The sequence below is a fragment of the Loxodonta africana genome, chromosome 27, assembly GCF_030014295.1.
Source record: "Loxodonta africana isolate mLoxAfr1 chromosome 27, mLoxAfr1.hap2, whole genome shotgun sequence".
Classification (NCBI taxonomy): Eukaryota; Metazoa; Chordata; class Mammalia; order Proboscidea; family Elephantidae; genus Loxodonta; species Loxodonta africana.
The window spans coordinates 13,251,573-13,265,891 of NC_087368.1; the positions used below are offsets into that span (position 1 = coordinate 13,251,573).

Consider the following 14,319-nt stretch of genomic DNA (forward strand, 5'->3'; position numbering starts at 1 on the left):
AATTTGAACTAGGCCCATTGACTCCTGTTGAATTTGTTACTCTACAGTAAAACATCTTCATATATGTTAATATAATCGATATGGATAAAAGATAGCTTCCTTAGGAAACTGTGAGGATGCTAGCTTTGAAGGAATTCCTTTTTCGGACCTAGTCATTGGGATGGGGTAGTTATCCTTGAGCAGAAACAAAATAGTCTATTCTAATGATGTGCAATTTAAATAGCTGTTATGAATACTAGGATTTTGGGAAATTAAGGAAATAGAAAAAGATAAAAAGGTTTAAGGTGATAAAAAAAAAAAAAAAGGTGATATAGGGTTTCCCAAATTAGGCAAAAGGAAAATGAAATACAGCAAGAAGCCACAGAATTTGGGTAAGGTGACCAATTTCTCACCATTTCTAATACATACTGCAGGGAAGAACATATTCTTGCCCAACCTACCCACCCGACCCCGAAAAAGAACAGTGTACAGATCTAAAAAAAAGTCATAAATTCAATGCCTACAGGAGCCACCCAGAGGATGTAAACAGAAGAAGCAAGTAGAGAGAGGTGGGACTGTTACAATTTATAGAGCCCAGTTCCTCTCTAGAGGGGAAAAATGCTAACTTGTTCTACTGGATTGTTGCCACATGGGAATGCAGGCCAAGTGCTGCTGGCTTGGCTCCCCACAGGGTGACTGATGAAAGCTAGAAAAGTCAGGGGGTGAGAGTGGAAATGCTTCAGGCAGCATAGAGGATAAAGCTATAAATAGGGCGTTGCAGGGTACTGGGGGAGGCTGTTGGGTGCTTGTGGGAAGGGAAAAGCACCCACTTCTTCAGGAGATCAAAGAAGGCATATGCTTCCACTGCAGGGGTATGAGGGTTCTTTCTGGTGCTCAGGGCTGCTGTGGAGTTCAACAGAGCTATTGGGAGAGAGAGGAGTCAGCCAGAGGCAAAGCAGGAGTCCAAATAAAACGACCTCCTCAACTAAGAGGAAGGTTGGGGTGGCCATTCAGGCCTATCACCAAGCACCTTAGGGTGCAGTAGAGCTATGACGCAGACCAGGTGAAGACGACTCATCTGTATGCAAAGCTGCGTTGCCCCAGACTCAGGTAATGGTGACCAGCCACTTCCAAGGAGGGGAAACCACGCAGCTCATTTGGAATGCAGGGAGGAAAGCGTAGCTGCTGCAATGACTGGAGCTGGGAAGGGGCTAAACCACTGCCCAGGTCAGAGCAGCCAATGGACCAATGGCTATAGCAAGGAGTGTTTATAATATAACCCCTCTGCTCTTGGGAAGTGGGGGAGACATAGAGGTTTGGAAGGGATGGGAGAATGAAGCAACCGCAGAATGGGAGCATTACTTTTTTGCAATGCAGATTTAGGAAAAATGAAGGGAGTTGAAACAAAGTACAGGCATACCTCAGAGATATTGTGGACTCGGATCCAGACTGCCGTGGTAAAGAGAATGTCATAATAAAGTGAGTCACACAAACTTTTCGGTTTCCCAATGCATATAAAAGTTATGCCTACACTATACTGTAGTCTATTAGGAGCCCTGGTGGTGCAGTGGTTAAAAGCTACAGTGAGATACAGCTGCTAGCCAAAACGTCGGCAGTTCGAAACCACCAGCCGCTCCTTGGAAGCCCTGGGCAGTTCCACCCGGTTCTACAGGGTCACTATGAGTCAGAATCAACTCGATGGCAATGGGTTTGGTTTTTGGTTTGGGTAGTCTATTAAGTGTGCGATAATAATATGTATAAAAATATATACATACCTTAATTTAAAAATACTGCTAAAAAATGCTAACCATCATCTGAAGTTTCAGCAAGTCATAAACTTTTTGCTGGTGGAGGGTCTTGCCTCCATGTTGATGGTTGCTGACAGATGAGAGTGGTGGTTGCTGAAGGCTGGAGTAGCTGCGGCAATTTCTTAAAATAAAAATGAAGTCTGCTGCATTGACTGGCTCTTCCTTTCACAAAAGATTTCTCTGTAGCACGTGATGCTGTTCGATAGCATTTTACCCACAGCAGAACTTTCAAAATTGGAGTCAATTCCCTCAAACTCTGTCACAGCTTTATCAAGGAAGTTTATGTAAAATTCTAAATCTTCTGTTGTCATTTCAACAACGTTCACAGCATCTTCACCAAGAACAGATTCCAGCCTAAGAAACAGCTCCCCATCTGCTGAAGTTTCATCCTGAGATTGCAGCAACTCAGCCATGCCTTCAGGCTCCACTTCTAATTCTGGTTCTCTTGTTATTTCTACCACATCTGCAGTTACCTCCTCCACTGAAGTCTCGAACCCTTCAAAGTCGTCCACGAGGGTTGGAATCAACTTCTTCCAAACTCCTGTTAACGTCGATGTTTTGACCTCCTCCCATGAATCACAAATGCTCTTAATGGCATCTAGAATGGTGAGTCCTTTCCAGAAAGTTTTCAATTTACTTTGCCCAGGTCCGTCAGAAAAATCACTATCGATGGAGCTATAACCTTACGAAATGTATTTCTTAAATAATAAGACATGAAAGTCGAAATTACTCCTGGATCCACGGGCTATAGAATAGACATTGTGTTGCTGTTGTTATTACTGCATGCTATTGAGTCAATTCTGACTCACACAGGACAGAGTAGAACTGTCCCACAGGGTTTCCAAGGAATGACTGCTGGATTCGAACTGCCAACCTTTTGGTTGGCAACCTTTACCCTTAACCACTTTGTCACCTGAGATGCTGTGTTAGCAGCCATGAAAACAACATCTCCTTGTACATGTCCATCAGAGCTCCTGGGTGACCAGGTACATCATCAATGAGCAGTAATATTTTGAAAGGTGTCTTTTTTTCTGAGCAGTAGGTCTCAACAGTAGGCTTGAAATGTTCAGTAAACTATGCTGTACACAGATGTGCTGTCATCCAGGCTTTGCTATTCCATTCACAGAGCACAGGCAGAATAGATTTAGCATAATTCTTAAGGGCCCCATGATTTTCAGAATGGTTTATGAGCACTGGTTTCAATTAAAGTCACCAACTGCACTAGCCCCTAACAAGAAAGTCAGCCTGTCCTTTGAAGCTTTGAAGCCAGGCATTGACTTCTCCTCTCTAGCTATGAAAGTCCTAGATGGCATCTTCTTCCAATATAAGGCTGTTTAGTCTACACTGCAAATCTACTGTTTAGTGTAGCCACCTTCATCAATTATCTTAGCTAGATCTTCTGGATAACTTCCTACAGCTTCCACATCAGCACCTGTTCCTTCACCTTGCACTTTATGTTATGGAGATGGCTTCTTTCTTAAACCTCATGAACCAACCTCTGCTGGCTTCAAACTTTTCTTCTGCAGCTTCCTCCCCTCTCTCAGCCTGCATAGAATTGAAACGAGTTGGTGCCTTGCTCTCGATTAGGCTTTGGCTTAACAGAATGTTGTGGCTGGTTTGATCTATTCAAATCACTAAGACTTTCTCCGTATCAGCAGTCAGGTGGTTTCACTTTCTTATCATTCATATGTTCATTAGAGTAGCACTTTTAATTTCCTTCAAGGACTTTTCCTTTGCATTCACAACTTGGCTAAGTGTTTGGCAAAAGGTGTCTAGCTTTCAGCCTATCTTGGCTTCTGACATGCCTTCATCACTAAGCTTAATCATTTTGAGCTTCTGATTTAAAGTGAGAGACGTGCATCTCTTCCTTTCACTTGAACACTTAGAGGCCACTGTAGGGTTATTAATTGGCCTAATTTCAATACTGTCATGTCCCAGAGAATGGGGAGGCCCAAGAAGAGGGAGAGAGACAGGGGAACCGCTGGCCAGTTAAGTTCGCCGTCTTATATGGGCAGGGTTCGTGGCACCCCAAAACAATTACAATAGTAACATCAAAGATCACTGATCACAGAGCACCATAACAGATACAATAATAATGAAAATTTTGAAGTATTGGGAGAATTACCAAAACGTGACGCAGAGACACAAAGTGAGCACATGGTGTTGGAAAAATGGCACTGATAGACTTGCCTGATGCAGGGTTGCCACAAACCTTCAATTTGTAAAAAAACACAGTATCTTTGAAGTACAATAAAGCAAAGCACAATAAAATGAGTTATGCCCATACTCCAGATCCCTCAGCCATGTCATGCTGAGAAGATTTAATAAAAGTTATCCAATATTTTTGATCATAAGCATCTAAGTTACTTCATATTTCTAAGAATTTGATGGGGCCCAGAAAGTCAAGGGTGTCAAGGTACAAAACGAAAGGTTGAAGTCAGAATCTGCATTTTCTATCACTGTGATATTAAAACCACCCCTCAATGGTCTTTCCCCAGGGGAGCTAGGCCTAAGAAGCATCTGTGATACATGATTCAAAAAAAGAACAAAAACAGAAGAAAAAAAAACCAACTGCTGTCAGTGGATTCGCATGGCAACCCATGTGTGTCAGAGTAGAAATGTACTCTATAGGGTTTCCAGTGGCTGATTTTTCACCAGGGAGGCTGGGTGGACTTCAACCTCCAACTTTTTGGTTAGTGGACAAGAGTTTAACCATTTGCGCCACCCGCGGACTCCATTACACATGATCATAATGCCCTAAATATACACTGGGGGCCCTGATGGTGCAGTGTTTAAGAGCTTGGCTGCTAACCAGGAAGTCGGCAGTTTGAATATACACAGTGATTTTTATGTTCTCTAGTACTTTGATTTCTGTCCTTTCCTGTTCTCTTCTCTAAAAATCCATGGTAAATACCTGTTTTCTGAAAACAGAAAAATTCAGTTTTTAACGAAGATCTTTTAAAATCCTCACTGATAAATCTAATATCAGAATGATTATTAAAAGCTTTCTTTTCATTACTAAAAGATCAGAGAATAATCATAGCAAATTTATTAAATAGTTCATTAAGTAGATATTAGTATATGAAATTACAATTCCATATTTTATATAATTTAAATATATAATTAAGATGAAAACATCCACAAATGAGCAGTACTGAAAATATTCACAGAATGACTATACTTCTGGCCAACTGTACAGGGAGGAATCAAACCCACAAGAGGACTGGGTGTTGCTCAAGATTAACAGCCCAGAGATTTCAACCCCAAGTCCTTTTCAAAAACAGAAAGGGATATAATTCAAGTGAAATTTTAATCTAGCTGAGAAATAAAATGTGTTTTCTATTACTTATTAATAATGAGATGTCTTTAAAAGCAATTTAAATTATTTTTGTATGAATGAAATAATTTGTTTGACCCGTATACCATACCTTGTGTGCTTTAGGAAGAAGGGAACCCGGTGGTTTTTTCCTGAGTACATATGCTTGACTGCCCTTCTGGAGATAAAAGGTTGGATTGGACTGTCCTAATCTAGGTAAGAGCAGAGAAAGGGTCAATTACAAAGATATATTTTCCTTCTTCTCCAAATCCTACTGGAATGTCAGAAGAAACATGAAATAAAAATAAAATTCATCTCAATGCTGGAAAGCCAAGAGGGATGCTACCAGCAGCTCACAACAGCAGCTTCTGGATGATAATAAAGCAGATGGGAACCAGTTGGCAGTGGGGAATCTATAAACCAACAGGTAGGAGAGAAGATGTCATACTCTGAAAAACATGAGTTTTATCAGAAGTCCCCCTAGGACAATGCCTAGAATCAAGGCAACAGAGGCAGGAAGAAGATATATTGGGTGATCAGTCAGAAAATTAATTAAAGGATGCCAGAAAAGCTGGGTTAGTGCCCCTCACCTGCCCTTGGAGCAGATAATCCCCACTGGCGTGGCAAAGGCTACCACCCAAGTACAGCTCTCTACACTGGAAGTTCTGATAATCAATACACCAGAGTGAGCATCTGGACTAGGGAAGCACAGCGGGGTCCCGGTTAACTCACAGACATCAGGGCACCAGCCTTCCCCACTAGGTGAACTGAAATTTTCACAGGGACTAAGGAGATATACTCCAGCTACCAAAACTATCAATCTAGACCCTCACTTACTATATAGACAATTAAGAATCACTCAACTTTTGAAAAATCCCGCAGCATGAAAGAAAGGCCCTAAACTAAATAAACAGAAGAATCAATCCCTGAGATAACAGGTAATACGGGAAAGTGAAAAAATCTTTTGACATGAGCATAATTGATATTTTCTGAGAGATTTAAGGGGGAACTTCAACCATAAAACAACAATGAAACATAAGCTATTAAACAACAATCAGAATTCTTTGGGGGGTGGGGGGACAAATAAGTTGATACAATAATTTACCCTCCTCTCAAATCAAGACATGAGCTAAAGCACAGAATGGATGCAGGTGAAGATAAATCAGTAAGCTAAAATATGTGAGGTAGTTTCCCAAAACACAAAGCAAAAAAATAAAAAAGGTGAAAAATGTGATAGAAAAGTTAAGAGATCCAAAAGCTCCAAGTGGACATATATATGTATTTGGGGGGAAGAGAGCACTGTCTAACGCACTACAGGGGAATTCTGGGGTATAAGTTATACCTGAGAGTTGTCATATCCCCCAAAGCAAGGATGCTGAGGATTTCATACTCCTGGTAACAGGCTATCTCAGGCACTACAGCATTCAGGGCAAAGGAGGCTCCAGTAGCCAGAGGGCAAGCTTCTCAAAAGGAAACCACGGGTGCTGGCTGTTGGGAGCTGTTATGGACTGAACTGTGTCCCCCCAAAATATGTATTGTAAATCCTAACCCCTCTACCTGTGGCTATCATCCCATTTAGGAATGGGTTTTCTTTGTTATACGAAGAGGCTGTATCAATGTACAGTGTGTTTTAAGCCAATTACCTCTGACATATAAAAAGAGCAGATTAGGACAGAAAAGCAAGCAGAGATGGGGGAAGAGTGATACCAAACCACATGAAGACTGCTCAGGAGCAGAAGCTCAAAAGAAACAAGGACCCTCCTCCAGAGCCAACAAAGAGAGTGTTATGGATTAAATCGTGTTCCCCAAAAACGTGTATCAACTTGGCTAGGCCATGACTCCTAGTATGCCGGGGGTTGTTCACCATTTTGTGATCTGATGTGATTTTCCAATGTGTTGTAAACCCTAATCTCTTCCTGTGGTTAATGAGGTGAGATTAGGTTATGTTAAAGAGCATTAGGGTGGGATGCAATACCCTTACTCGTTACCACCCTGATCCAATGCCAGGGGAGTTTCCCTGGGGTGTGGCCTGCATCACCCCTTATCTTAAACCAAACCAAACCCCTTACCATAGAGTCAATTCCAACTCATAGCAACCCTATAGGACAGAGTAGAACTGTCCCATAGGGTTTCCAAGGCTATAAATCTTTATGGAAGCAGACTGCTACATCTTTCTCCTGCAGAGTAGCTGGTGGGTTCAAACCACCGACCTTTTTAGTTAGCAGTCGAGTGCTTAACCACTCTGCCACCAGGGCTCCTTATTCTTCTCGCAGTCCATGGTATATTCGAATATTCTTTGTCAAAACCATAATTCAAATGGGTCGATTCTTCTTAGGTATTCCTTTTCCAATGTCCAGCTTTTGTATGCATATGAAAACCATATGAGGCAATTGAAAATACCATAGCCTGGGTCAGGCGGACCTTAGTCATTAAAGTGTACAGGCAGTCCCTGGATTACAAATGAGTTCCATTCTTAAATTTGTCTTTAAGCTGAATTTGTATGTTAAATCAGAACAGCTAGGTATGATTCGTATCTAACGTTGGCTAGTCAAATGTTTTTCATAGTATATAGTGTAACTTTCTATGCATAAAAACATAAAAGAAGCATTCCAGATACACTGAAACATCTTTAACACAATAATACAGTAATAATAATAATTATTACATGTTGCAAAGTAGCGCCCGTTTGTTATTATGAACCACTTGTATGTACTTTCTCCACAGTTGAAGATACCTACAGGACAAATGCTACCCAAAATACTCAGAAGATTCTGTTCTGTAAAATCTTTGAGACCAATTAGATACTTTGTTGTAGATTCTGAATTAAAAAATCTACATTGTATCACCAGGCCACATTTCCGCTGAGTTTTGAACCCTCCTCAGCAGAGGCAGGGAAGGCTGGGGGCATGGGTAGGATGGTGTTGGGCTCAGACAGATCATCCCTCCATCACCTCCTCACCAGACCTGTCGACACTGTGCACCAACTCTGAGGCCCCTGCCTCGGGGTGCAAGGGAGAAAGGGCCACTCAGGATATGCTAGAGTGAGCTAGAGTGGGCCCAAGGGTTGAAGAGAGTATGTTTAGGGAAGCCCAAGTTGGAAGTTCTCCACGAATTCCCAGAAACCATGTGGACATTCAGAGGTCAGGAATCTAAGATTGCCCCCCTCCCTTCCAGCCACCAAAAGAGGCCAAGAACCTTTGTGATGGCCCTGGGCTACACACATAGACTGCCTAGAGGGATGGGGTGGGGCGCAGCTGGGTAAAGGGGCACTACAGAGGTCCAGCCGCGTGCCCAGTGTTGCACACTGACCAGTTGTACTTGGAGAACACGTAGAGTGTGGCGGCCACCACCACCACCTACAGGTCCACCATGAGGTGTTTGGGGCACGTGGATGGTGGGGCTGGCCCTTTCAGAGCTCCGAGGGAGGCAGGTGCATGTGGGCTTTCTGCTCACTGCTGCAGGCAGTGGCTGGGCATACCATGTTGCAGGGGCCCACCTGCTGCCAGTGGCCACTCAAGGACCTGATGTGGCACCTGTGCAAGAAGGACAAGCACAGTCTATTGTGGGAGCTGGGGCCGAACACCGAGTACACTTTTTCCTGATAGGCTTTATGGGATTGGTTTTTAAGTATGGGTTGTACGAAAGTCAGATGTTCGTAACCCAGGGACTGCCTGTATTTCTTTATATATTACAGATACTAATCTTTTATCCATTGTATACACTGCAAATATTTTCTTTAGTCTTTTCATTTTCTTTAAGGAATTTTTTAAATAAAAATTGATCAGGAGGGAAATGGCCAACATGGAGTTATAGAAAGAAGCACCATGCCATTTCTCTGCAGCAAAGACCCAAAAAACTAAGTAAAACAGATTCAAATGTCAATTCCGGAACCCTAAGCATCATGTGAAGGGATAAAGAATTAGATCAAGCACCAAATGGAAGAAGAAACTGACAGAACAGGGAACCAGGACAGTGGAGGTATGGAGTGGAGGTACCCTGCCAGCTAATAATGCAGCTCATCTCCGTACGGGAAGGTAAATTCATGGAGCTCCTAACAGGAGACAGAGCACCCAGTAATCAGAGACGCACGCTTTCCCAGCCCTCACCATTCTGCCCTGTATGCTACCTCCACCAATTACCAACAGGCCACGATCACTCAGCAAGGGAGACACCAGCTCACTGCCACCGCTGGTCCACCCTGCTCCCACAGGTCGTCTCCCTCAGCATCATTTCTTTTCTCTTTCCCTTTCTCCCTTTTCCTTCTACCTCCCACCTACCCCTAAAGCTAACTCCACCCCTTCCTGATGGGCTGTGCCTTGCCACCTGGTGAGGAAGACACCAACTCGCCAACACCTTAGTTCCACTCTGCCCCCAATGGCCGGTTCCCTCAGCACCATGTATTTTTTTTCTTCTCTCTTTTTCCGTTTCTTTCTAGAGCCCACCCAGCCCCATGCGCCACCTTGGCCCCTTCTCAACGTGCCATGCTGCACCATTTGGCTAGAGAGCCACTGGAACACAGACTCCCTGGACCTACCCTGCCCCCACCTGCCAGCTCCTGTGGCATTGCCGTTTTTTTCTTTGCTTTTGTTTCCCTTCTTTCCTTCCTCCCTCCCATCTAGCTTCACACATCACATCCCCTCCCATCCAATTGGCCCTCAGGTATACCCAGCCTCCACTGGCTGGTTCCTGCCAAGCCATTTTTTTTCTCTTTGCCTTCCTTCCTTTCCTTTCTCCCTCCCACCTAGCCCAGTTTGCCACCTCTGCCCCTTCCTGTTGGGCCATGTTGTGCCATTTGGCAAGAGAGACACTGGTTTGCCATCACCCCCAGTCTGCCCCACCTGCACCGCCCAGCTCCTTCAGTGCCATTTTTTTTCTTTTCTGCTTTTGATTCTCTTCTTCCTTTTCTTGATCTTTCCCACCTAGCTCTGCACATCATATCCCCTCTCTTCCAGCTGGCACTTGGAACTTCCCTGCACCCAGTCACCAGCATCCACTGTACCACCAATTATTTTTATTCTTATTTTTTCTTTTTTCTCTTTTCCTTCTCCCTTGAACCTAGCCCCATACACCACCTCCCATCCCTGCAGCCAGAACCCGTCACACCTCAGTGGCTGGAGGGCCACTGGCCCATTGCTGTCCCGGGTTCACCCCACCTCAACGGCACTGCCACTTTTTTTTTTTCCGTCTACTTTTTTTCTTTTAACCTCCCACCTAGGGTTGTACGCCACCTCTCCCCATTTCCGACTGGCCCCCAGGACCACCCAGCCCTCACCATCAGGCTACTTTTTAAAAAACCTTTCTCGTTTCTTTTCTTTATTCCTTCCCCCACACCTAGCCTCGTACACTAATCCCTCTTCCCAACAGCCTCTGAAGTGCCCCTGCAGCTAGAGTACCCACAATGATCAAGCCAGCCACCACACCAGGCCCACACTGCACCCCCATCACTTGACCAGCTGATGAATGGTGGGAGTGAGCCTGCACCATTCCCCATCTGACACACTCACCTATCTGTCAAGGGGTGGGGAAAGCTCCCATACCACTGGACCAACATTAAGAGACAGATGGCATCCATCCAGTCAGCCCTCAGCCACCTTGCCAAACCAGTGTACAGCAAAGCAGGTTCGCCCTGTCTGTTGCTGCCCTGCCTACCTGGACACAGTGGTGAGAACTATTGTGCCCAGAGACAAGAAAGCAGCAAAACATGTCTGGCGCACCCACCCTGATGTATCAAAACAAACAAAAAAGCAGGACAAAACAAATGAAAATTCCATCAAGAAATAAAGAAAATAATATCTTAATGTCTCAGAGATGGCAGACAATATCAAAACATATAAAAAAGCAGGACAACATGGCTTCAGCAAATGGCCAAAATAAAGAATCAAATAACCTTCCAGTAGAAGAAAAGAAACTACCTGACATGGAATTAAAAAAACTAATATTTTAGGACTCTCCAAGAGATAAGTAAAGAAATCAAGGAAAACACAAACAAAACCAAAGAAATTATACCTAAAATCAAGGAAAATATTGACAAAGCAATAGGTGAATTCAGTAAAACAATACAAGAACATAATGTCAAAATAAATAATTAATTAGAAATCATACAAAAACAACAACTAGAAATCCAAAACACGAACAACAAAATTTCAGAAATGGAAAACTCAACAGAAAGTTTTAGGAGAAATTTGAAACAATGGAAGACAGAATCAGTGAGACTAAGGACAAACCAACGGATGCCACTTTGTTTGAGGAAAAATAAAAAAAAAGAATGGAGAAACTTAACAATTATGTGGGACACAATTAAGGGCAAAAATTTGTACATGATCAGAGTTCCAGAAAAGGAGGAGAAAATTGAAAACACAGAGAAGATTGTTGAAGATTTGCTGGCAGAAATATAAAAGAAGAAAAGCTGCTCATCCAAGAAGCTCAACAAACCTCATATATGATGGATCTTAAAAGAAAGTCACCAAGACACATCATACACTTGCCAAAACCAAAGACAAAAAAAGAATCCTGAGAGCAGTTTGAGAACGAGGAAAAGTCACTTATAAAAGGGAAACAAAAAGACTAAGCTCTGATTACTTGGCAGAAACTATGTAAGCAGGAAGGTAGTGGGATGACATATATAAAACCTTGAAAGAAAGGAAAAAAAAAGCCTGCAAAACTCTCTCTCAAATACAATGGCAAAGTTAGGACATTTCCAGATAAAGAGAAATTAAGGGAATTTGCAAAAACTAAATCAAACGTAAAAGAAATATTAAAGGCAGTCCTCTGATTAGAGAACCAACAACATCAGACAACAATCTGAGTCTAAAACACAGGAAAGCATCAGCCAGATACCAACCCAGATAAAGAACTCTCAATAATAAAACAAAGATAAAAGACTTAAAACAGAGAAACAGAGACTCCAATAGGTAAATGATGACAATGTCAAAACAATAAAAGGGAGAACAAACAGTGTAGGTATAAAACTCTCAAATGGAGAGGAAGTCAGAATGTTATCAAGTAATAAAAGACTGGTTCGAACTTAGGAAGACAAGTGTAAATTTCAAGGCAATCACAAAGAAAGTTAACAAACCTACTCATCAGAATAAAAAAGAAGAAAAACATAAAGATGTCAGTAAACACAGAATCTACAATAATGAAAGGAAAGAAAAGAAAATCCACAAACAAAAGGAACTCAGCACAGTAGAGGAACGAAGAAAACGTCACACCACAAAAAAAGCACAATATGACAGCAATGAACTTATACCTATCAATAATCACAACTAAATATAAACGGTTTAAACATGCCTGTAAAGAGACAGACAGTGGCAGAATGGATAAAAAACACAACACATCAATATGCTGTCTACAAGAGATACATCTTAGACACAAAGGCATAAGTTTATTAAAATCGAAGGATGGAAAAAATGTAACAAGCAAATGGTAACCATAAAAGGGCAGGAGTGACAATACTAATCTCAGATAAAATAGACTTTAAGGCAAAATCAATGATAAAAGCCAAGGAAAGACTATATAATGATTAAGCGGACAATCCATCAAGAGGACATAACCTTAATAAATACCTACGCACCTAATGGCAGGGCCCCAAAACACATAAAACAAGCTCTAACAGCACGTATAAGAGAAACAGTTCCACAATAATAGTAGAAAGCTTCAACACACCACTCTCAGCAAAGGCCAAAACATCTAGAAAGAAGCTCAACAGAGATACAGAAAATTTAAAGGCCAAAATTGAACACCTGGACCTCATAGACATACATAGAATACTCCACCCAAAAGCAGCAAAAGTATATATTCTTTTCCAATGCACATAGAACATTCTTCAGAATAGACTATATTTTAGGCCACAAAGCAACCCTCAATAAAATCCAAAACATCAAAATAATACATTCTCTCTGCTCACAATGCCATAAAAGTAGAAATCAATAAAAAGAAAAGGATAAAAAAATCAAGTACATGGAAACTGAATAACACCTTGCTTAAAAAAAACTCTGTAATAGAAGAAATCAAAGATTCTCCTAGAATCAAGTGAGAATGAAAACACATCATACCAAAACCTTGGAGACACAGCAAAGGCAGTGCTCAGAGGTCAATTTATAGCAATAAATGTACACATCAAAAAAGAAGAACGGGCCAAAATTAAAATGTTAGCCCTACAACTCAAACGAATAGAAAGAGAACAGCAAAAGAAGTACACAACCACCAGAAGAAAGGAAATAATAAAAATTAGGGTAGAAATAAATGAAATAGAGAACAGAAAAACAATAGAAAGAATCAACAAGATGAAAAGTTGGTTTCTGAAAAGAGCAGCAAAATGCACAAACCATTGACCAAACTAACAAAAGAAAAACAGGAGAGGAAGCAAATAACCAAAATAAGAAATTAGATGGGGGACATTACAACAAACTCAGCTGAAATAAAAAGGATCCTATGAAAAATTGTACTCCAGCAAATCTGAGAAGCTAGAGGAAATGGACAAATTTCTAGAAACATGATACCTACCTAAACTAACACAAACTGAGATAGAAAATCTGAACAGACCCATAACAAGAGAAGAGGCTGAAGACATTAAAAACAAAAAACAAAACAAAAAATCCCAACCAAAAAAAAAAAAAAAAACCTCTGGTACAGATGGCTTCACTGGAGAATTGTCAAACATTCAGAGAAGAGCTCACACCAATACTACTCAAACTATGTCACAGCATAGAAAAGGAATACTCCTGAATTCATTCTATGAAGCCTGCATAATCCTTACACCAAAGCCAGGCAAAAACAACACAAAGAAAAAAAATGACAAACCAATATCTCTCATGAATATAGATGCAAAATTCTCAACAAAATTCTTGCTAATAGAATTCAGCATCATATCAAAATAAATACTACACCATGAGGAAGTGGGATTCATACAAGGTATGCGAGAATGGTTCAACATTAGAAAATCAGTCAGTGTAATACACCACATGAATAAAACAAAAGAATCACATGATCGGCTCAATCAACACAGAAAAGGCATTTGATAGTCCAACACCCATTCCTGATAAAAACTCTCAGCAAAATAGGGATAGAAGAGAAATTCCTCAACATAATAAAGGGCATTTACACGAAACCAACAGCTAACATTATTCTCAACAGAGACAGGCTGAAAGCATTGCCCCTAATAACAGGAAGAAAACAAGGATGCCCTTTATCACCATTTCTGTTTAACACTGTGCT

General features: G+C 41.5%; 1 protein-coding gene across 2 annotated transcripts in view; it reads right to left on the reverse strand.

Annotated features, from left to right (window-relative positions):
• The window catches only part of ACAD11 (acyl-CoA dehydrogenase family member 11), a 109,358-nt gene that overhangs the window by 79,645 nt on the left and 15,394 nt on the right, over positions 1-14,319 (reverse strand). For both annotated transcript variants that reach the window (XM_003420920.4, XM_064277338.1), the window contains exon 2: positions 5,216-5,315. In XM_003420920.4, coding sequence (XP_003420968.3) covers positions 5,216-5,315 — 100 coding nt within the window. The remainder of the gene's footprint in view (positions 1-5,215; positions 5,316-14,319) is intronic.